A 25652-nucleotide genomic window follows, 5' to 3' on the forward strand; every position below is an offset into this window, starting at 1 on the left:
ACATTAGGTCAGTGTGCGCTTTTGTGGTTAATGTGTTACAAGGACTGTCCTTATGAGGCCGATGACAACGTTTTTGAAAGCAGGTGCGCGCTGTGGACGACGGTGAGGACAGCAGACGAGCAGCGGAGGAGCAGCCCCGCCGACTCCCCGAACAATGTATACAAAGCCGTATAGACAGAGAGTTGCGTCAGTGGAGGTCCAATACGCTCCATGATCCGTCATTGTGATGTCGCAACTCTTTCTCTCTCTCTATGGCTGTGAAAGTACCGTCAGTTACTCAGTCACTCAGCCAGCCACATAGAAGACATGTGTAGGGCTGACCCTGGCGGTAAGCCAAAAACTAAGCAGGAAAAGGGGTGAAGAAGTGGCGGCAGGTGGGCAGGCTGGCAGGCAAAAACACTCGGGCAAAAAGAGACAAAAGTGTTAGAATTTCAAAAAAGATGTGTCACAGAACAAGCAAAACTATCCAAGTCAACACCTTGGATGAATTCACTCTCCAAGGGGCCTACTACCAATGTTGGAGAGCAGACGATCTGGAGAAGAGTGGAAGAAAGGCTAGGGTTTTGAAGCACTGCAGGCTAGATTGTAGATGGGAAGCAGGTGTGCGGCAAGGAGGAGGAGGTGAAGAGGCTTGACCAGGTAACGGGAAGGCAGGACTGGAGAGTGATGAGCCACTCCTGCCACACAGACAAACACAGACAGACAGAAGGGAATGGGGAAACACGAGGAAAGCTAAGGCTGCGGCCAAGGCTGTAGTAATAATTGAGTATTCCTATCAATCATCACATTTGCTTTTATAGAGCCATAAGATTAATAAGGGGCACCTAGCAAAGCTGCTTAAAACCTTTAAAGATTTATTTGTTTTTGGTTAAGACAAAGTACACGGTGTTTATAAGTGAACTTTGGAGGTGAAGGTATTTTTTTTAACTTTGACAATAGCCAAGCTAGCTTCTATCCCATTATTTTATTGATAAGGAACGCAAATTTCATCACATTTTGACTGCAGCTCCTGACATGAGAGTGGTAATGATCCTCTCATTTAACCGTCAGCAAGAAAGCAAGCCAGTGTATTTCCCAAAATCGGCTCTTATCGTAGCATTAAGACATTCCCAACTGCAGCAAAACTCTGAAACCCTTCTTACAATGTGAGTGGCAGCAATTAAAACTCAGATTATCCTAAAATGCTGACAAAATAAGCTTGATCATGACTTGAAAATCGGGGTTCTCAGCACCCGCCAGAGTACTTGCTGAGTGTTGATGAAGAACTCCATCAACCCCCAGCAGATAAATGGTAGAAATGCAGGTGTTTTCTTTAGACAGGGCCTTGACAGTTTTAGTAATTACTCTCAGAAACATGAGAAGTAAATATTTTTCCATTTTATTTTTTTAGGAAGTATTTTAAATCTCAGCAGAAATTGACATTATGTGTTTCTTATGTTTTGCAGTACCCCCTAGTGTGTCCATGTCCATTGTGCATTTAAGGTGTGGAAAGACTTTCATGAACTATAATTAACTAAGGGATCTAAGGAATCAAACCACATTTAAGTCCTAGGATCCATTTATTGTGATGGGAAAGAAAAGAGAGGTGGTATGTAAAGACATAATTATAATAAGCAAACTTTTAAAACTTTGTCTGGAGAAAAAAACAGCTCTGCAAGTTTTGTGTTTAATATGAATATTTATTTAAAAATCCATAGTTTGATACAGAAATAGTCATCTATCATATGTATTATCAGACAATCAGTACTTCAGCCATGCTTTCTCTGATTAAACACGGTTTCAAAAAAGTACAAGATTATTTTTTTCCATAATTGAACTTGTGCAAAGAAAATACACTAGAAAGCAATAGAAACACTGACACAAAATAGATAACAATTATTTCCTTTAAACAATTCGTTTTTCTGAAGAAGGCATCGCACAATTCCAAGAATATCAGTGAAAGTTTTAAGGCAATTTGTACAGTTTATTTTCATATAGGTTTTTATATTTCAAAACACTCAGTTTTCAACAAAAGGAACTGGTGCATCCTTTGTAAAACTGTACATGCAAACATAGTGCACGTTGTTAAGAAGATATGACAAGCATACAATTTATTATTTGGATAGCTTTAGTAAACAAAGATCTTATGTGTCTTAACACCTCACATAGTCTATTAAAACACTCTTATAAAGTTTCCACGCAGGCACACACACAAACTTGCACACACGCAAAGTATATTTATACTGTATCAAACACATGCATGCACATACATAGTCACAGAACACACTCCCTCTATACATACTTCATGGGGCTCTGCAAAATTATTTAACATTTCTACTATGATGGAATAAAGATGGAAAGTTGACAAAATTATACAAAACGTAAAAATAATTATTCACCCAAAGCAGACAGATGCAAAATAATTGCCAGTGATGGCTATGGCAACAATGTGTGTATGTTCGTGTGTGGGTAGAAAGGCCAACAAAGCAAAAACAATGCTGAAAATTAAATACCACTGATCCAATTCAAGAATCCATCTGAATTTCTATTGTGTAAATTCTCCTCTTTGAAATTAATTTCAAATTATGCAAATGATTTTTTGCCTTTTAAGTTATTGGAAAATCTCAAAGAGGGGAATTCAAAGTACTTAAGGATTCTGATTTCCAATGTAAAATATTAAAATCAGTGGTATTTCAATTACAACATTCAATAGTCCGCAATGATTACAATTTTACAGATAGGTATTAAGTTACTGAAAAACTGTTTTTGTTTTTTTGCCTCCAAACTGTGTTCTGTCCTGGTCAACAAGCCTTGCCACTTGTTTTTGTGAAATAAGCAAGCATTTGATAGGAGATGCATATTCCTACCCTGAAAGGATTTACTGAAGATTTAAAACAGGAGGTAGTTAGCCATTCAATGGCAAAGTAGAGGGATCCTCTAGGCTGTGTGTATAGTGTGTACCCCCTTAAACAACAGCGTCCTGGGTTCTAATCTGACGTCCAATTATTAAGAAATTATTAACAAACAAACAAAAACATAAAGATACAAAGTACATTTACCTTCACCTCTCTCCAGTCACATAGCTTCTGGTGGTTCACGGTTTAATCTCTAAGTTGAGATGATGTCACTTTGAAAGAAAAGTCTTACTCTTAAAATAAAAATGTAAGTTCAATAAAATGCACTCTTATCTATTTAATACACTCAAAAGTTCTGCAATTACTGTTTTAATTGGTCTGGTATGACCAGTAGCATACAGTGGTTAACATTAGCTGACTTTTGATAGATATTGCTATGTAACTGACCCAACTTTCCTACTACTGTGAAATTAACATCTACTGTAGCTGTAGTATTTCATACAATTCATTTGAAGAATATAATGTTATGTAATCGGTTAAGGTCAGAGCAACACAAATAAAGTCCAAACTGTAAGAAACCATAGTTTTCCATATTAATAAACTCTGACTCTGTTTTAAGATTTTTACAAAAATATTGTCTGCAACACCTGAAAACATCCTAGGTTTCACAGTACGAGGAGACCTTAATGCAGCCAGGCAGCAAATCTAATCTCACTAATGTTAATCACATAGAGTGCAGTTTTATAATACATATTCATTAAATAAGTCCCTAATAAGACATCAGAGTAAGTCTGTGGACGATGTGAGGATGATGATGATGTGGTGGTCTTGAGCCTCATAGTAATTAACAACTCTGTTAACAAGTATATGGGCAATTAGTAAATAGTTTTGATAAATGATCATGTTATCATTTACACTATCATATTTTCATTCATGATATTCAAATTGTCTACAAAAGAGAAAAGACTGCTACAGCGTCTGCTGTGTTGACACTGATTCTGTCAGTTTTGATGTAGTAATTAAATGTGAAAAATGGAAACACACTATAAATGAATGCTTGTCAAAATGATGCTATACTTCGTGTCATCACAACTTATTTCTTTTAGTTAAAGACTACTTCAGAATGTTGATGCAACAAATAACACTGTTATCTTTAAAATTACCGCAATGCTTAAATACACTTTTACTCTTTTCCATTTCATGTTGAAATGATTCTGCATCTCCCCTTTTTGTAAGACTTACAACACACACAGTCTCATCCACATTCAACATTTTCATTCATCATTGAAACACACTTATCAAAACACTGAACAATCCTTTCAAAACAGAACTCTCATTCTTCATTTGACACAATTTAAAAACAATTCAATGATAAGTTGGAATCTTGTTGGTACAGCAATCACACAAATAAACCTTTTACAAATTATTGGCACATATGAATACTAATCAAAACAAAAATATAAAAGGCTATATCAGAGCTAAAGGTTCACTAAAAACACACACACAAACAAAAAAGAAAATGAAAAAAAAAAGAAACAAACAACAAAGCGAAAGTGTGTTTTTCTCAGCATTTTTGACCACTGGGCTCTTTATGCTCAAACTGTAGTTTGTTTGAGAGCAGCTGCTATTGTTTTAAACATAATGCAGGGATGTGGTGTGAGACGACACAATGAGATGAAACCCCTGGGCACGTGGGCATCCTTTTGCCAAGGCAGTGTGGAGAAGAATAGAGAGAGAGAAAGAGAGAGAGAGAAGCTATGCTCCCATTCAGAAGTCAAATAAATGCTACATAAATACATGAAATGCTGGAAATCAGAAATTTCCAAATTTAGAACTTCATTATTTTGGCTACAGCAAATTAACTATATTTTAAAATGTATAAAGTAAAATGTTCTCAAATGTTTAGTAATGTAGGCTACATCTCATAGTTTCTTTGGATCATTACAAAGGAGTCTCTAGGAGTCTCCATACCATGTATGTTCACTGCCTTAGTCGTATGTGTTTGCATGCTTAATCTGCTAATAGACAGAAGAACAGAAGAACGGCTGTTAGTTTTGAAGGTCAAAGATCAAAGTACTCAGCAAATTTAAATTCCAAAATTGGATGGCGCTGGATGTAAAGTAATAAAGAAAGAATTACAGAGATATCAAATATTTGAAATATTAAGGGAAAATAATTTGCTATCCTGCACATTCTGTTATAAGAGCCTCTCTTCTGATGGGTATAAAGATGAAGCATTTTCTATTCAGCTCATCAGTTACAACTTGCAAAAACTACTTTGATTGGAAACAAAACTAGTAAAGTGACAAAGGCATAAAAGAAGGCAAAGAGAGAGAGTGTGACAGTGAGAAAGAGAAGCTGTAGCAGGAGGACAGATAGACAGACTCCTCAGGCCTGAGAGCAGTGCAGACAGACAGGTGAAGTAACAAATGGAGATACAGGCAGAAATACACTCCAGAAAGACAGACAGACAGACAGACACACATATGGATGAGTAAAAGAGGTAGTGCAGAGCCACTATTTGCATGCACTTGACTGAGGCTACACTCATGCAAAAGGTTAATATAAATACCAGAATACAGTACGGTACAGTACAGCACGGTACGGTACAGTACAGAAGGGCTACCAGGACCTGCACTGCTGCTACCTGACACACTCCAGGAGAGAGAAACAAGAGTGAGAGAGAGAGAAGTAGAGAGAAAGAGAGTATTTTACAAGCTTCATTTTGAAACTATGTGGATATAAAAGTATCAACAGTAAAAATCCTTGTTATTGTTTACTGTAAACATGAGTGAGTTGGAGAGAAATAGAGAAAGAGACAGAAAGAAGGAGTTACATGTTCAGTTATTTACAGGAAAAAAGCGTTCATTTAAGTTCAAGTGATTCATTTGTTTTGTCTGGAGACATTCTCTGTCCCTCATGTCTTCTTTCCTTCCTTTTTAATAGATTCTTTTTTCCAAGCTTAAATACAGACTTTCAAAACTCTCCAAAGCCTGCCTAGGTTTCCAAGGCCATTAAAAAAAATTCCAGACACTAACAGGAATGCTTGACAGTGGAAGTAAACAGACTCTCATTGGCTTATCCTGTCCTCCAACACGGTCCTTTCCGACACTCTCCTGGCCTGACACGCAGCCTTCTGACCACAAGAAAGACCATCTTGATTCCACGACAACAAGGCATGTAGAGCAGCTTTGGGGAAATGGAAGTATTTTGCAGGTCAAGTTCAGCTAACCTCTGACTCTTAAACCTTTCTCCCCCTGGCTCCTCATATCTGGGTTTGTAGGGGTTGGCCTGGCGGCGTGTATGGAGGCGGGGCTGGTGATGGCTTGATACCGCGGGTCCTCATGTAGGACAGGAACTGGTCAGGAATCTCAGCCAAGACGTCCTTGGCGAGCCGGGCCATGCTCAGGATGTGGTTGCCTGTCCGGTCGATGTAGTCCCTGAATGGTACAAACTAAGAGGGACACAAGGGAAGAATAGAATTTGTTATAAAGACATTTTCGAAAAAGGAGAGATGGCAAGTTAAAGGGAAGAACCTTCATCACGTCACCCTTTTTAAAGAAAGTTATACCCTAATACTATTATGACTGTGCTTCATTCTCCTCTACCATATGTTAGTGTTAGTTAACAGAACAAAACCCGCCAAAAAAAACCCAGCCCCCTTTTTTAACTTTTTCTTCCTGCAATCTCTGTGTTTTAGTAACCATAACACAGCACAGTAGGCCTGAAACTTTGAAAGCAACATTAGCATTCCTGGCAAATTAGCTTATAAGCGAAAGCAGTGACCTAGTTTTGCTTTCAAGGCCAATCAGCAAATCATAAATTTACTACATTTTGTGGGGTTAGAGGTTATGTTTAATCCTATTTATGTAAGCACATCCCCCGTAGTATTTCCCCCCTGTGTGGAAATAGGTCCTGTTAATTGTTACAATACTGTATCAGTGTTTTAGATAATAAAGTGAGCTTTCTTTCTACTCTAGTATATAAGAAAAGCTGCCAAACAATAATATGCAGCATTCAAGCATGTGATACAAGCTCACCATTGTCAAATTAAGTTAAAGATTGTTTATTCTGAAACATCTAAAAACATCTGCATCACAAAGTGTAGGTGACTTGTGAATTGAATCCACTACCCAGACACTTGACCTCAAAGTGACCTCAATGTGATGGTATTGTTTGCATAAAAATGTTATTTTGTATCAGTAGCATTGCAACACATGTTACTGATATCAATAATAAAGTTATTGTTACTGATAGAAATTATTGCCAAAAGTATGACAATATGTGTGTTTACAGTCATCTATCATTCTAGGGTCAACAGAGGTCGCTAAATACAGTTTAATCTCTGGGAGAGAAGGTTTGAATAAAGAATGAAATACAGCCCTTTGTTAGAGCCACTCCACCTAAAACAGCCACTGGAGTTTCATTCATATTACATACGTTTTTCAATGTTCTGCCCAAGAAGCCATGGACACGTGCTTTTACTGACTTCTTGAACAGTCAGGTCACCCTGCTGTGACTCAATATTTACATCTTAAGACTGATGCCTCCTTCACAACATGAATCCTCCTGCTTTGATGAAATAAATGCTGGTATACAGTATATAAAAAGACAGTCAGGTGTAACAAACCTTCACAAGTTGAATGATTCTTATATGGATGATATAGCTGAACTAAGTGAGGACATATATGAGAACTGTTTCATTCACTTAATGAGCTGTTGTTACCTTAAATCATAAGATCATATGGGAGGCCAATTTGTGCTAAAAAGCAAAATGCAAACCCCACCATGTCACTGGGGGTTATTAGCGAGCTGATAATGAGAGCCTGTAGGCAGAACTGGTGTAATGCTCCAGTACGGAAAGTCTACATAAGTCTGTGTGTGTGTGTGTGCGTACTTCGGCTTGTTAAAAAACCCACTAACGATCGTGCCTCTATCGCCCACGTGGGCTGAGGGAGGGTGTGAGAGAGCACAATGTGACAGCGGCAGTATAAAGGTCATGGGGGAGGAAAACCAAACCAACACCACTAACTTAATATTTGTATTTCTTCTCTTTCTATTGATGCCATATGTATGAAAAGGAATACTCATAATTATAGGCTTATCCTTTCAAGAAAAATAATAGATAATATTAATGAGCAAAAGGATGAATACGATGAATGAAAGATTGTGGACGAATCCAGATTTTTTATCCTTTCCACTGGAATTTTTTTGCATGTTACAATACATTCATTATCCCTGAGGCAGTTTCGACTCAGTAAGGACCCACTTTATATCCAGAACTTTTTTGGAACAAAGTGCTACCAACAAGGCAGAGTAAAAGTTTGTTGCTTGAAAAAAGTCGCTTCTGTCTGATTAACTGCAAACCCCAAACTGCTCTGCAGGCTTCAGATGTACCTCACAACTTCACGGATACTAGAAGCACGCCATTATCTTTCAGTGTGTATTTGTGAGTTTTATTTAAAGTCCATCTTGCCATTTGAGGTCTAGGGCACCAAGGGGTCGAGGTTACCAAGTGCAGGTCTGTGTGGACAGTGTTGAATGACCTTGATAGGACTCCTGATAGGAAATACAGTGACGAGGCTTGCAAAAACCCATCTGCACTTCTTCAAAGTCCTCTGCAAAGTTGTGATTTTTTGTGACTGATTTCTGTTTAATATTTTTATCATCCACATGTCACAAAAAAAATGTTAATATCTCGAATTATTACATAACAAAGGTTACCTACGGGAATTTAAATTCATGTTGATTTAATCTAATTTTGTTTGGGAACTTTTATTATCTCGGCAACTATTATTATCTCGGTTGAGTCGACTAAACTGCTCACAAATTTATCATTAGAAAACCTGAAGAAAATGGTGTCTAAGTGACATAGTCATATTTTTTTAAAACATTTATTTGCTGGGCACCGGTTTAGCTCAGCTGTTAAATCGGTAGCTATGTACAGAGGCTATTAGTCCTTGATGTGGTGGCCTCGGGTTCAACTCCTGCCCTCGGCCCTTTGCCGCGTGTCATCCCCACACTCTTCCCCTGCTTCCAACACTATCCACCGTCCTCTCAATAAAGGCATGAAAGGCCAAAAATATAATATAAAAACCCCCCCCCAAAAAAACCCATCTATTTGCCATGAGGAATAAAATCAGATAAAAGTAATGGCAGTGGATATAATTTTGGAGCTCATTGTCAATCTTTACCATAGTTTCATTTTTGATTACTGTGAAAATAATCAGACAAAACAAAACAATACAAAACAAGAACAAAGCAGTTAGGAAACAATTCAGAGCGTTTACCTGAACAATGTCTCTCTCAGCATATCTTCCCCTGGATGAGATTCTGACTTCATCGCCATCCAGTTCAACCATGGCTGACGATAATGAAACAATATAAGCACATGTGCATTATTTTTTACTGTTGTTACATTTAAAATGGAACAGTGCTCAATCCTCTTGGAAATAAGTTTCTTACACATAAATATTAGTCCATTATATTACCATCAAATTCTGCGGGCCCCACCCCCACGATGATGATTGACATTGGCAGACAGGAGGCCTGCAGGAGAGAAGAGGAAAAATAAATATTTTAGGAATAAAAAAAGTTATAACATAACGTATTTCTTTAATGAAGAAAACTTGTGTCTACCCATATGGGTTATTAATGACATAAATGTGATGCTTTGTAACCATCATCAGTAAAGGAAGTATTAAATGTCTTGTTCATGCTCTGCCAACAAATATGGTATAGTAGTATAAACAGTATGTGTAAGCATGTGTCACTCTTTAATGTGTGTGTTTTCTACAGCACCTCCTGGAGCGCAGCGTGGGAGGAGGAATTGCACTGAATATTATTAGTGACAAGAGAATCAACAAAACGGTCTGAGCTCACCGACAGATTACAAATGACGTGTTTGTGTGTGTGTGTGTGTGTGTGTGTCTATGTGTGTAAATGTCACATAGTATGTATAAGGAAGAATGGGCCAGCGGTGTGTGTGTGCTCAGTGTGATTGAAAAATGGTCCGACTTCAGGAAAAATAGATGATCTTATCAAAAGAGCTCGTTTATTTTTTGCCCCCCTCGGTCAAGGATGTTTTTTTTTATGTCTTGTTGTTATGTGCCGTGTGTGTGTGTGTGTGCGTGTGTGTGTGTTTTCTCCCTCTCTCTGCAGGTTCCTGCTCTGCAGTAGAGGTGTGGCAGGTGTGGCTAATCTGCTGATGAGTAGGAGGCTATAAGAAGGAGAGGAGAGCTGTGGTCTCTCTCTCATTCCTCCCTTCTCATCAAGCCTGTGTGGACCATTTTTAGTTAGCCTACTCTTTGTGTTGTGTTGAAACTAGTGGTTTTCAGTTTCTCACTTGCTTTAAGTGGTTTTGTTAAAATTCTGAATAAACCTTTGGCCTTCTTTGCTTAATCCGCTTCATCCGTTATTTTTCCTGGGTTTTTCAATTTATTGTTACTGCCGTCATCCTCTTAAACATCTTTTGGGTCGTAACACTTGTACTTTCCTGCTCCCTCATCTCTGCCAGCTCCTTCCACCTCCCCTTCCTCTCTCAGCCCACCTTCTCCCCCACCTTCTCTCCTTTCAAAGGCCTGAGATGGATCACTGCCTTCACAAAAATGGCTGCCATTCACTGCTCTCTTTTTTTTTCACATTCTAAACACTCTTGCCTCCCTCAGGAGCATGCAATGAGCTGACAGTGATGGAGAGGATGGATGCAGGGTGAATAACATGCTGTCAAAAGTGACGGCTGCACAGCAAATGCTAAAAAAGTAACAGCAGCATAGGCTCCCCAGTCACATTAGATTTCTGATGGCACTGCGAGGAAGGAAGGATGGATGAGCAGAGTAAAAATATGTATCAATACCAAACATTTAAACACTTTTAATTAATGGCCCCATGTGTTTTATGTATACTGTGAGGCTTTTTTACTGTATGTATCTGGTAGATTATCTCCATGAAGTAATTCCATTGTCTATGCATCTATAAGCCATCAGACTAATTAGCCAACAATTGTTCAGCAGGATTCTAAAAATGTATTCAGATTTTTGCTCTCAGGGCATAAAAAGTAATGATTTTGCCCAAATATAATGAGTTCTCATGATATTGCTACTGATATACATACATGTTTCACAGTTTCATATTAAAACAACTATGCATTATAAAATACACACTATTGGATGATGTTTATTATCATAATAAATAACTTCTGTAATGGTCTGTAATTTAATAAGAAACAAATAACAAATGAGGCAAAAAATAAAACAAAAATAAAACCTTCTCTAATATCCAATTCCTTTGGATAATTCGACTTAATGGTCATTTTTAAATCCAAACAAGAAGTCACAGTTTGTCTTTTTGGCACAATGTACAAATGTACATAAATTAAAGGTTTTCATTAGATCAGTAGCTGCCTTTTGTCTGCTTTGTTTTTAATATTAAAACTTTTGAATGTGTCTATATGTTTTTTTAAACACATCTTTCTGTAAAAAAAGTCTTCTATATATATTAATTGTCATGAGTTAGACAGATCATCGCTTGTGAATGAGCTGCTAATTGACTTCCTCAGAAAATGTTGTGGTGCGGGGATGGACATGGAGGACAGTGCTTGTGATGAAGGACTTGATAGGATCCTGGCAGTGTACACTGAGCTGTCACCAGCATGCAAACAAATGCAAGGCAATTCATCCTTTAAAACCTTACTCAGCAATGCTGTTAGCTCTTGGTCAGTAAGCCCAGTTACCACTTGTGTCTGGTACTTGAAGTCACATGTACTTGCTTGCAGGTGTAGTTATCAGTATTATCACTATTAATGATATTTTCACATGTAAATGATGACAAGATGGTGATAAAAGGACAACCTTTTCACTATTTCTTAGCTTCAGTTTTGGAGGTCCTAGTGCAGGTCAGGTGTTAACAATTATGGTAGATGACCTTACGTTGACAATAGATTCCTTGGTCTGGGCCATATCTGAGATGACACCATCTGTGATGATGAGGAGCACAAAATACTGGGAGCCATCTTTCACTGAAGCTGCATACCTACGCACAAAAACACACACAACCATCTGTGTTATTATTTTTGCGTTACCATCCTCTTTTGATGATTTATTACTTCAGCATATCAAGCATCATTCTCTGTAGCTTCAATTAAAGCACTTAGCTTATTCACAAAGAAAGTAAAGTGAAAATATTTTTTTCTTACTGACTTAATGTCACTTACCTCCCACTCTGGAGCATCTTAATCTATCAAGTATTTATCTCTGTATGTATCTTTTTCTTTCAATTCAATAGATCCCCAGCTCAATACAGCTTTCAATTTTTCCTGCCGTATTGAATGTGACCTTTCCCTCACATGTGAGTCTTGAACTGACTGTGAACTGTGAGCTGACAGTTACTGATATTTTCACTCAGAGATTATATGGTATTGGCTTCTGCTACTCTTCACCTTTCTGTACTAAGTTAAGATAGTTTCCCTCCAGCTTCAGCTCTTGATTTCAATACACTTTTTTTTTTTTAATTGTTAAATTTTCTTTAATTTTTTCTTATAAAAATAGATAATACGCATGTTTTGATAATTATGGCAGATTAATAAGTATTTGGTTGGACAATTGTGCAATAAAACACCATGTTAGAGAGGAGTCTAGAAAACAATGAGGGAAATACATGAAGAAAGTTTGATGGAAAGTACAGTACTGTGCAAAAGTTTTAGGCAGGTGTGAAAAAATGCTGTAAACTAATAATGCTTTCAAAAATGGAAGTGTTAAAAGTTTATTTTCATCAATTAACAAAATGCAGTGAATGAACAGATGTCTGTGGATGTAGGCTTCCTCAAATCCTTCTGTAATGTAATCCCAGACAGACTCGATGATGAGATCAGGGGGCTATACCATCACTTGACAGTCCACAACCTCACCTTGGTAGCAGAGTTTGGCTGTTCCTCACCCAGTTTTCCTCCCACACAGCTGTTTCTGTTTCAGTTAATGACTGTGTTTCAACCTACATGTGAAATTGATGATCATTAGCACCTGTTTGGTATAACTGGTTGATTATACACCTGAAGCAGCCTACAAAATCCATGACTTTGTGCAGGTATACCTATAAGAATTGATGCTGGTTTGAAAGCAAAGGGTAGTAACAACAAATATTGATTTGATTTAGATCTTTCTTTTGTTTGCTCTAAACTAAGCATTCTTAGTTTACCACATTTTTTCACACCTGCCTAAAGCTTTTGAAAAGTACTCTACATGAATCACAAAAAAAGAAAAAGGTATTATGAGTAGTAGGTGACATTACATGCTGAATGAAAATAAACTTCCTGTGTATGACTGCTTGTTTCACCATTTTCCTATTGTTGCCATCTTCTAAATATGTGTAATTTTACCTGATGAGAGCCTGGACTTCAGTGCATCCTTTAATTACATATGTGCATGAATAGTTTCTCAATGTTTTTTTTTATTAAAGAACTTTGTCTAGATCACGTGCCTGTGTGGCTCTCCTGCTGAATACATTATGTTCTCACCCACACAGAGATACAAACAAACATGAAGTCAGCTGTCAGGCACTTTTGGCCTTTCTCATTTCTCTATTTTGTGTCTCCTCGTCTCCTCGCTCCTCGTTCCTCCTGCCTGTGACCCAGGAATTGATCAGCACGCCATCTTGAAGGATGTCTCAATTCATAAAATGCATCTTGAGGAGAGAGGATCGAGGATCGAGGATCGAGGAGACTTGCTGGAGGAGCTATGAGCAAGGATACACCGGTGTGTCCTTTGCGGCTTATCTTTTCAGCACCCGTGCGGAAAAAGAGGCGTGAAACACAGCTGGAATATACAAACCACGGCGGGAGCCTTTTGTTGCATATCTCTGCTCCTGGGACACCTGTTCCGTCTGAGCAGGTATTCTCCGCGGCGTATCTCACATTTAACAGAGTGCGCAGACTAACCCACAGCATGTCCACATGTTGCTATTTAATTATCAAAACCAGAAGACAAATTGTCTCCTACAAAATAATGACTGGTGTAGGCGTGGACTTTTTATTTTAAGTTTTTGAGCAGAAACAAAACATAACATTTTTGTGCGAGGCACAGCAGGTAACTCATTAATTATTTAAATCTGCAGACACGCCGTCAGGTCCGGACAGGATCTCATGTTTATTAAAGTTCTGTGTGCTAACAATCAAAGAAAGGTCGGCTGTAACTGTTTATTTACTTATTGTTGCTGCTGGATCACAGGCTGTATGCTCACGTGCGTGCATAAAACGGACACTGGACAGTTAATATCTGTGGGCACGATTGTTGGTGCCACGTAGTTATGCTTGAGGATTATAATAAATGTTCCTCTTATTTGTGTGAGTGTGTGTGTTAAATAAAAAAATAAACATGTATGACATCCGTACATTCGTGTGACATTATGCCACGTTGTGAAGTGAATTAAAAGTAACTTGTCATAAACACTGTTCTGCTGACAGAGATCATAAAAACAGCAGGCTGTAACAGATGATGCAGCTGTGCCAAACATCATATTTAATTGACGTCGCTTTTAAATGACGGCTCTGAAGCAGGGATGTCTCATGTTGTTAAATGTCTGTTGCCTCGACTCCTCTCTCCTCGTGTCTCTTCCTCGCCTCCTCCGCTCGCATCTCTGGTGGGAGGGTCTAAGACGCGAGGAAAGGAGACGAGGAAAGGACTCGAGGAGGTACAAACTGAGAAATGAGAAGAGCCTTTTGTCTGTTTATGTTTTTCTCTCTCCCTCAAACTCTTGTTCGCTACCTGGCAACACTTGTTGCACAGAGCTAATTACAGAAAAGCTGAGAACACATGCTACGTGTCTGTCACAGAGTGATACGTACTCAGTGTTCTTTCATGCATACTCCAATGATTTGAAGTTCATATTATACAGATGGCAAATATGAGAGCCTAAAATGTGGCATAAAGATTCCTGATACTGAAATTTAAGTCAGAAAAAAAATGTAAAACAGAAAATCGCTTACTGGAACAGATATAATAAGGGAAGTGGGAAAAAAATGTAAAAACAGAAACATTTCAAATCGACTCCCATAAATTAGGAATATAAATGTGTAACCTTGCCACATGGTTGATCACAGGGGAGAAGTTTGTGGGTCCGTAGAGCTGAACCGACTTCAGACTCTGGTAGTAGGCTTCCATCACACCTTCAATACCTGCACAGTAAGGGTTCTGAGGGTTCCCATTCTATAAAGAGGAGAAATTAAATGAAAAAGAAGAGAAGAAAAAAAGAGAACCATGAAAAACTTGATTAATTTTCTGATTCACAGAGTAGACACAAATTAAACCAAAAGTGTCTTATGTTGGGGCAAAGAGTACCAATGCACTTCATCGGAGATGGAGATGGAAAAATGTTTTAAAAGTAATGAAGAACATCTAATTTTATTTCCTGCTTTCCAATCCTGATCCCAACCCCTCTTGATCGTACCAAGGCAAACTCATGGGACACCCGTCCATCGGGTGGCAGCTTGGCTCCAAAACCCAGTGCGGGAAACATCTTATCACTGTCGTAATCCTGGATAATTTCTCCTACCGCCTTTAGGGCCATTGCATAGGCATTCAGCTGGTAGGGACTCATGTAGTGGAGTGAGGTGGGCTGGGCTGGGTTACCTGTTTATGATAAAGGGACAACACAGTCAGAGGACAGTTGACAGTAATATGCTTGCACTATGAAAGAAGTGACATGGACACATGATCAAAGTGACGCTTTGGTCAAAATGAGCAAAAAAAATTGGATTTTTAGTGAGTGCCAGACAAGTTCAAGCACACCTCAACCTCAGACATCAACAAATTGGATTTGGCTTTATTGCTTTCAAAGTCTGCCCTAGTAAGATCAAGATCAAGGGTAGGTGGATAAAACAGTCCATAATCACAGCCATCATTGCATGTTAGTGCACTCAGCATTAGCTGCCAGGTATGATGAGAGGGCTATTAGGACAGACTTGATTCCCTATCTGCATATATTTCAATAAATGCTCTCTAGACATTTGGCACAGTGTGTGTCCCTTTGTGGGTTTCTGAGTTTGTGTGCACATTTAAAATGTTTGTATGTGTGTTTTATTACTGTGAGTCTCACCATTGGAGGCGGTGAAATCAATGGCCACGGTGAAGTTAATCTGGGTCCTGAGAAGACAAAAGCAGAGGGATGATTCATTTATCAACACCCTCCCCTTCTCTATGAAGCTCACACACACACACACACAAACACACGCACCTGCACGAACGCACGCACAAGCACGCGCGCACACACACACACACACACACACACACACACACACACACACACACACGCACCTGCACAAATGCACGCACAAGCACGCGCGCACACACACACACACACACACACACACACACACACACACACACGCACCTGCACAAACGCACGCACAAGCACGCGCGCACACACACACACAACAGTTAAACTCACGAGAAAAGGAACTGCAGACATAATCAAGTTATAGTGATCAATGTCTGCAATTGCAAGCAGACTTCCTTTTGCCCTTTAGCTGTGACAGTGATGACAAGACGGCAAGTATTTCAAACAAAACACAAAAACATGGCATTGCCCAGAGGTTGTTACAGAGGTCGTTATTTTCAAGAAGAACGCAGCTACAGTCTCTTCAACAACCTGACAGAGCAGCCAATGCACCAATGGACTGCATGTATGGCACTTTTCTATTCTTTCGACTACACAAAGGTGCTTTACACATTCACCCTGTCATGCACACATTCATCTAAATCAAACCAATCTAATCACATTCACATACCTTAGTCTTTAGGACCAGGGTTCAGTCTTGCCCAAGGACACTTTGACATGTGGACTTCAGTAGCCAGGAATCAAACAACTAGTCTACCAATTAGAGGAGGACTCATTCGACAAAGCCACTGCCACCAGTGGGGGATTGTCTGTGTCAGATGCATTCTCACATACGAAAAACACTAATCTCTTGGCGTCTGGATACAAGTGTGCAAAACGCAATAGGCAGAAAAGAGTAAGAAGCGCTTACCCTCAGTGGAAAAAATGGACGTCATCAACATGCCCAATTGCTCACTATATGCTCCTTTCTCAAATCGACTCAGTCACACATTGCATGGACTTCGTACCAGGGGGCTGGCAGGGTAATGTCCAGTTTGACATGTTCAGGAGTACTGTGCATGTATACAAGGAACTTAAGACACTACAGTCATGTAATAGTCCTGGGCAAATATATACCTTTGAACTGATGTGGCACTGTATGAAAAATTAGAGGATCATAAAAGCAATTGCTAGTCATTTTGAGGGAAACATACGGTGGCCCTGAGAGCTCAATGCAAAGCAACTTAAGAAAACATATGCAAATACACAAAACACAAGCAAATTAAGAAAACATCATCAATTTGACAACACATGGGCAGCATTTAGAAAACAAGCAGCAAATAGAAAAATGCAGCAAAAAGAAAAAAAACTGCGCTTTTGTATACAACATCTTTGTCACCAGGGCAGGGCATGTGAAGTGTGGGCACTGTGCATTTCAGAAGGGACAGAATGAGAGGGAGGAACAGAGGATGGCAAATTTCATATCTGATCAGCCCGCATGAGTGGGGTTTCTAAATACAGGAAAACCAGAAGCCCTTAGACCTGGAGATACTCTTTCATGTTACCATACAGACATTAGTAGAGTTACTGAGAGAGGGAATACATACAACAGCTCCAGCATATACTTAATGTTCCCAAACATTTTTCAAACTGCAACAGACTGAAATAGTGCAAATAAAGTGTAACCAAACCTTCTGCTTAAACCCTCAAAATCCACAAAAGAAAAACACAAGGCTGCTTTCAGTTGATGAAACATTGATAAAATCTTCTCACCTAACTGTGAAGTTTTGCAGAGTGTAAATAGTGATTTCACTGAAATGCGGAGGTGTTTCATTTCCTTTACATTGTGAAATCATCAAGAAAATTCCAGTAAAATGGCTTATCTAAGGGGACAGCTGCAAGGACAAGGCAGCAGAGGTAGGAGATCTGAGTGAATTCTGGTCCAGTTCCCCAAAAGCTTTAGCCAAGCAGCTTAAATTATGTATGTCTTCTGTCTCTCCTACCCAATCTCTCTCTGTCACGCACACACAAAGTTTGAGAGAGGAACTCCAATTTTGTGAGTGGGAAAGTACAGCATGAGAAACAAGGTGAACTGGAGGATGGAGAATAAAACATTACAAAAGACAAGAGAAGAGATGACAGGGAGGAGAGCAGTGCTTGATTAAACACGTCACTCTGGAACGCAAGCCAAGTAAACCACAATGTTGCATTTCATCAGCAATATGAAAGAATTTAAGCATATTTTGAAACTATATAGCAGATCCCAAAATGGTTGAGTCACTGGTATTGATCAGCATTTTCCACCCTGTCCAGTTTGGCTGTAATTACTTGATTACATTGCCTTGCATTGAGACTTTAAAATGTAGCTGGAAGCCTTGTATGGCAGTGTCACTGAGTTGTTGCTTTGCAGAGTGAATTTCGACCCTATTGTTTGACATCATCATTTTGGCTCGAAATAGAGAGAACATTAATATCCAGTTCAGAACACAGAACACTCTCCTAAAGGTCAACTCTATCCCCTGAATTATTCACACAAGGATTTAAGTGAGATATCAATCCTAGTCAATCTAGTTAATCGTAGCATGAAATCAAGTGCTGTCACTTATATTACCCTAAATAGAAATATGCATTACACTGTTGTAAAATACACATGCAAAAAGTACAAATATTATTTACATGTATGCAAAAGACATCCAACAGTTAAAGGATGAGAGGAACAAAAACAACATAGTTTCTAAGCATAGTTACACTCTGGCTTATGATAGTAGCTTTCTTTTTTTTTTGCAGGTATGTAATAACAACAGTCAGCTATAGTTAGTCAGGATGGAATTCTTCTTATACCTGCAGCAACAAACCAGACAGACCATGGTGCCATGGAAGGATATTAATAATTCATGCTGCTTTTAATAGGATCAATTATTTAATTCCAGCAGAATGGCTCAGCCATACATTTTCCTGGATCATCAATTTTCTAAAAAGAACAACATTGAAAGTAAGTGAATAGTTGCTAAACACACTTTTGCCAGCATGAGACTTACATGAAAGTCTTACAGAGATACAGTACAGAGACACAACAGTAAGTGCTGCAACAACACTTTCCTATATTCAAATGCTGTACTTAAACGCTGCTTTAGAATTGCATATCGTGTGCGTCTGCGATGTGGAGACTGGCTCTGATTTTCCACTGATGTGTCAATGGTTAACTTGTGCCAACAATGCACTATCTGGAATTAGAAAGACATTGTATCCAGGCAAAAAAAAAGTGGTTTGGCAGTAAAGGTTGTAAGACAACATTTTTGTTATCATGGTATGTTTACTGGTAGAGACTGACATTTCCAACTGTGGGTGTCATGGCACAAAGCACATTAATCACAAAACATTAATCACTCTTCCAACACCATAGGCACAGTAAAGGAATACTGTAGCAGAGCATGACAACAAAATAACACAAGTTATTGTTTAGCCTGTCTTAAAGGAGCAGTTCCCCCTTGGAAAAAGCCACTGTCAGTCAAATATGGTGTTCTCTGTAATCGATAGAAGCAATAAAATTAGAAATTGGCTGGAGTGAAATACTACCGTTTTCCAGTCAACGACAAATAGATATATAGAAAGACAGACAGACAGATAGATAGACCATTTGAAAAATGTGCTAACCCTTTGTGTAAAGTACGAATAGGACATCATGTTGTGTTCGGGGTCAAGGAGAAACTTTACCATCCCTGACTTTTTTGCCTGACAACTGGAAATGTTTTTTTCCAGACAAAAAAGCATTTCAAAATGTTCTCAAGAAGTCTCCTTTCCTCTTATATCTAAGTGCCAGAGGGAAACGTATGCATCAGTGCACTGAGTGGCCTAAAAACAGCCTCAAAGGTTGTGTGATGTGACCTCTACTGATGATATGCAAACAGATGTTGCTGGTTGGATGGTGTCCATCTAGCTAGAGGACAGGAGAGGAGAGACAAGGAGAGGAGTGATAAACAGCTCATACCTGCATTCTAATTAGCCCAAATGTTGAATTTGGCAGTCCTTATTAATTTGCTAAGTATTACCCACGAAGTAAAACGTGTGAGTTCCTTTCAAAGATGCGATTTCTTTAACAAAGCTTTGCCTTAATACTGAGTGTCGGCTCCTCTTTCTAATGATAACCTCTCAGAATGATTTCAATACAAGAAGAGTTCCCTCCTGCTTCTATTTCAGTTTCAATGCTCAATTCACAGAGCAAACAAGGGAAAACAATATCTGTCACTATGAGTGACAGGACTGCCTTCAAAGACTCTACTCACTATGAAAGATATAGCCCCCATTTCTTCATTTTTATCCCCATGCTTATGAATAGAGGCCTCTTTGTTGAAATCCATGGGTGGTACTAATGCTTTATCAGAGGAATTGAAAAGACTAAGAGCAGCAATGCTCTGGATTGAGATGTAGACTTCTCAAATCAGTCATTTATGGTAATGCTGTCAGCAGATCATGTTCCTAATTAGATCCAAATGAACAATTTGCTGATTGGGTTGAAGCTGTAAAAAGCACTGTCAATCAGGAGATAAGAGTGCAATGAGGAAGAGAGAAGAAGGGAGGGGAACTGAGAAGATATACCAGGAAATAGAATGAGATGACTAGCAAATTTACAAAACACCTGTGTCAACAGTCCAACAAGACTCGGGGAAATGCACAAGTGAGAAAGAGTGTGGCTGTGTTAATGTTTTTTTGAGTGAGTGCATCTGTGAGTGTGTCTGCACACAAGTACACAGTCTGCCCATTATGCAATTGAAGTGAGTGCAACTGGACCATTACAGTCCATTTAGGTCTCAAGCAGTGAGACAGCATTTGGCACTTCATTTAGCCACACAAGCGTGTAACAGCACCAAGCTCACACTCCCAAAGCACAGGCAAGGAGCATGCATTTCAAAGCCAGCTCTCACAGGGCTGACTGTGACAGGTCTGCTTGACTGAAATTTTCCAGTCATGCTGTTCTGCTCTGTCTCTTTGTAATCATACTGGTATACAGTAGATTTATCCTGTATCTTAAACTGGCTTACTTAAAGTGCTTTCCTAATGCCTGTAAATCAACAGAAAATCGATCGGTTGCAAAGTCATTAATTCAACTGGCTTATAAATGAGTATGGCAAAGGCTGTGAATCAAAAACAACATGTTTGTTGTACTGTTTTTGACGTTTCAAAAAAGCCCAACTTTAACTAGGAATAGAGCTTTAACGTTAAAAAACAGTGCTACTCACAGTGTGAGTAACAGTTGGAGGTTGAGTCCAGAAAGCATCCTTAAAGCTTTATGTAGAAGGCCCTGCAGGTAGGGCCTTGCCGACGTAGCTGTGTTAATGTAAGCCTGAACCACAGTTTGAAATGAAATGTATGTGTTGTCTTATGAAGAAAAAGAAGATATCAAACTTTTCCCTTCATATTTTTTATGTGCTAAATACTCCATAATGTTTATTAGCTAGTCATTACCATTTCTGCTGCTGATTAAGGTCTGGAATTCAGGAGACCTTTTTACATAAAACAGCTACATGATGTGGCTGAAATGATGAGAGAGCAACGAGCGCTTTAGGTTAAAAAAACACATCTAGCAGAAAATATGCTGTTAAGCTTGGCAGAGCAAAGTGGCTAAATCTGGTGCTATATCTCTGTGGTTACTTCACTTAGATATAGATTAGTAATCATATTGTTTGATTCATTGTAATTGCAAATATACCAAAATTCCTGCTAAAGTCAGCACAGGCATAAACATGCATATGCCACACGCCATCAAGTAAGAAAGTCTAAAAGGTCGTTTCAAATAGCAGAACTTTAAATTTACGCTTATTTTAAGTTTGAGATTTATCTCCGCAAGCAAAAGAACAAACAACATCAACATTCAATTAATCCATGAATCACAGTTTAAGGCAGGATTTTATTTGCAAAGGGCTTTGAATTATATGTGTTCAGGGAGAGGACAGCCTAGCACAACAAGTTTAGCCTTCTTTAATAATCCCCCCATTGACTCAAACAATTGTATCTCTCTGCTTTGAGCTGTGTGTGAGTTTGTCACTGAGGTAACACAACTATACCTTCTGCTTTTTAATGATTTTCACCCTCAAAATCAGGCTAAAACTCTATCTTTAAAGTCTTCAGCAATGCCAGCTGACTTTTCAAAAAACACAGCTACAAGGGCAGAGAAATACGAGGAATAAAATGGAGATTTTTCCTCCAAAGTTGCACATTCACACACGTACACACACACATTCCCTTTCTCTGCCTTGACAGTCTCCCCCTCTGTGAGTCTAATGAAGGCAGAGTGTGTGGGCGAGCCTTCGCACCATGCCTGGTTGCACACGGTCAACCCTCCTGAGCCAAACGTACACAAGCATACATAGACACAGACACAGGCACACATGATGGCACATGGCATGGGCGAGTGCTGAAACACAATACAAGAATACACACAAGGGCACAGACACATACGCACACGCTGCAGAGTCTGTGCACTTGACTTCAGGTCGAGCCATCTGTCAGTCTCTCTCTCTCTCTACCTTTCACAGTCCTCCTCTGACATGCAAATGTACACTTTTCCATCTGATTCATTCACACTGAGGGATCATTATCTTTGGCATATTGCAGACACTGAGTCATGATGAAGTTATTATTATCGAGAAAGGGACTGGCACACTCAGCTTGTCATTAAGGAGTACAACCCTTAAGAAATCAGTGTGCATTCAATGGATTCAGGGTCATTCACTTACCCTCCTTTGATGTAGTCCAGGAAGGTGACCTCAATGTCCACCAGGAATGACAGCAGCGTAACCTGAAAGTGATTCGACCACTATCAGTTTTGAGTCAATGATAATGACTTTCACATATTAGCTCTAATAGGACAAATACAGTTTCTCATTTATTCTGAGACAAGAAAAAAAATGACCAGCTCAGTTACCAAATGAAACAGGTATACATATGGATTTACTGCTCTAGTATTGCATTTCAAATTCAGCCCAAAAAACTCTGTATCAAGGAAAAAATATAATGCATGAGATTTGATTGATATCTCCTCACCGTTCCAGAGTTGAGGTATTTTTTCTTCTTCCCTTTCTTCTTTGGATTTACCACCTAAAACAGATAGGATTGTTACTAACAATTTCAGCACCTGTTCATTCATTCATTTGTTAGTTAATTCTTACATTTTGTCTTTCATCTATGTTATACGGGAATGAAATAAATGGATTAGCAGAACTCACCAGCAAACAGTTGCTAAATTAAACAACACTTTATTTGGAACAGTGTTTCTGGTGAAAATAAGTCTAATATTGTCTCACCTAAGCTTAAGCTCTATTTGGGTCACCAACTCCAAAGGGAAAAAAGTCTCTTTTGATGCCGACTGCTTCACTGTTAACAAGCTAACCTTTAACTTTGTATGTCATTTGGGGCAATGCAAGCCAAAAACCAATACAATGTGCTTAAAGGCCCTAAATATACCATAGAGCTGTGGGGAATGGCAAAGTAAGGTGATCATTATTTCTTGTTTAATACAAGAGATACTTTTTGCCTATGAGTATTTGATACATATTTGTAAAGGGTTGATTCCTCTTATCAATTCTTCAAAGTGAATTTGGATCAAAGCTAGGTTGTGTCACATAAAGCATTTACTAATCAGCATAACATTGCCCCATTTTTGATGTCTCCAAATAGTATTCAGACTCTAGATACCAGCTGATGCTACGGCATGCGGCATATCAATTCTATGGATATATTAAGATCCCTGTGCAACTAAACCTGCTTTAACTCATGCATTAACATTGTATTGTATTTCTGAACACATAAGGAAACATACACTTCATTTTGTCACTCATTGCGGCCAGATGTGGGGACCAGCCAGAAACAGACCTAAACGCCTTTTGAATCACAAACACTGCAGCAGAGCTTTTAAACCACAGTTTTATGGCCTAATTAAATGTGGTCAAGGTTACAGTTAACAGAAAGAGAGGACCTAAGGGAAACAACAAACAAATGTGTAGATTTATGCATTTCTCCTTGGTTCATACTGCAATAGAAACACTCAAGGGCACAATTGCCTCTGAAGGTGAGGTGCAATGATACACAAAAATACACACACACTTAGCAGTGCAAAGCTATCTTCTCTCTAAGTGCCAGCTTTAATCTAAAGATTTTCATTTAAATAAAAGTCTGTAAAAGTCACTATCTATCGCCGACTGAGATAACACAATAATGATTGAGCCTATGGCCCACTGATGAAAGCCTTTGCATTTGCAGTGTATAGTATTATTATGGACTGGGTGTCTGTGCTGACATTCGCGGAAAGAAAGAGAGGGTAGGCGAAGCTAAGTGGCTGCTTTTCCGGTCTCTGCAAGTGTTGCGAGTAAACAGTAATGTACTATGGCTGAACAAACAAAGAAAAGATCGATGACTACAGATACAACTTCAAAATAAGTTAAAATCTAAAGAAAAAGAAAGATGAAGGCAAACAGCCTAAAAAGGAAAGTGACAGTCGTCGAGGAAAATCAAGAGTTACAACCATTACAAAGGGAGCCAAGTGTAGACGGTTAAATTGGGAAATGTGCTCCGGCAATTACCATTTATCGCCATTAGAGGCACCAATCAGAAATCTTAATCTTTAAGTAGAGAAAAAAAAAAGACGAGTCAAGAAACCGGAAATCCCAAAATCACTTTAAGTGTCTGTCAGTGTGTGTATGTATTTCCATCTATGTGTTTGTCCTCATATTTTGCCTCAGTTTGCAAATCTGAGAAATATTAAACAGCGGCTGTTTAAAATGTAAATTCCTTATGTGCTCTCCCAGCCATGTGGTGCTCTGTTAATCGAAATTGTTAACTCCCCAGGGAGAAGATAAGCCAGTTATCCATCATAACTGCCAGTTTGTGTGTATGTCTGTGAGGGTTAGGAAACCTGTACCAGGTTGGCCATCTTGGTTGTTTGGACCAAGAAGGCATTTTTTTTAGTTCAAAGGGTCATATTTCACTGTGATTGTATTTAATACGACTACATGTGAAAAATAAACCTGATGATTTATTTGAATGGCAGCTTAGCTCAGTGTCTGAACTTCTTCAGAAAAAGTTCTACAAGAGCCACTGCTATAAGGTGCATATTTACTGTTTCAGTGACCTGCTGACCTGAAAACTGGTTTGACACCAAAATTATTATTGAATTTAACACAGTAACACACACACAAACAAACTCACCTCGTAGACATTAAACTGGCTCTGCCCTCTGGATAGTTCTCTGTAGCTGGTGCTGAACTCTCCGATAAAATCATGACTATAGAGAGATGCAAGGAAGACAAAAACAAGAACAAAGAGAATCTATTTAAAAAATGTTGTTTGATGATATATTGCATTTAATTATCTAATCACTGAGTTCTTAGTTTAAATTTAATTCTCTCAATTGTGTACATATTGTAAACAATGTTGTTCCCCTTCACAGTAATGTATCATTCTTCAGCCATTTTGGGGGGCCTTTTGCATGCCACCAAACACCCTCAAGTATCTATCAATTTGAACAGTGAAGCTCTACTAGATCATCGTGATACATGATTTTAAGATTAAAATAGATTTTCATCTTACAAACTGCCTCCAGGACACTGTGGGCGCTTATCTGAAATGGAGCCATTGAGCGGCAATTCCAGAAAATGTTAAAGCAGTTTGTCATGGAACTTCCTTTGTTATGAGTGAGACTAGTGCTTTATTCAGATCGTTTATAAGGGTTAGCATGTA

At 38.8% G+C, this 25652-nt stretch overlaps 1 protein-coding gene across 2 annotated transcripts in view; it reads right to left on the reverse strand.

The window, feature by feature from the left end:
• Positions 1 to 1679: 1679 nt before the first annotated feature.
• The window catches only part of LOC138599268 (copine-8), a 77205-nt gene continuing 53232 nt past the window's right edge, over positions 1680 to 25652 (reverse strand). The window contains exons 11-20 of one of the 2 annotated variants that reach the window (XM_069670829.1): positions 25122 to 25197; positions 22962 to 23015; positions 22655 to 22716; positions 15921 to 15967; positions 15273 to 15454; positions 14904 to 15031; positions 11762 to 11864; positions 9326 to 9383; positions 9125 to 9198; positions 1680 to 6288 (exon numbers count right to left, since the gene is read on the reverse strand). In XM_069670829.1, the coding sequence (XP_069526930.1) occupies positions 6100 to 6288; positions 9125 to 9198; positions 9326 to 9383; positions 11762 to 11864; positions 14904 to 15031; positions 15273 to 15454; positions 15921 to 15967; positions 22655 to 22716; positions 22962 to 23015; positions 25122 to 25197 (973 nt within the window). In that variant the 3' untranslated portion in view covers positions 1680 to 6099. Of the gene's footprint in view, positions 6289 to 9124; positions 9199 to 9325; positions 9384 to 11683; positions 11865 to 14903; positions 15032 to 15272; positions 15455 to 15920; positions 15968 to 22654; positions 22717 to 22961; positions 23016 to 25121; positions 25198 to 25652 lie in introns of those variants that run through there. The other variant, XM_069670828.1, reaches the window with a different exon arrangement.

Source organism: Semicossyphus pulcher, unplaced genomic scaffold (assembly GCF_022749685.1).
Source record: "Semicossyphus pulcher isolate SPU_LCO1_2020_fin unplaced genomic scaffold, fSemPul1.0.p SCAF_20, whole genome shotgun sequence".
Classification (NCBI taxonomy): Eukaryota; Metazoa; Chordata; class Actinopteri; order Labriformes; family Labridae; genus Semicossyphus; species Semicossyphus pulcher.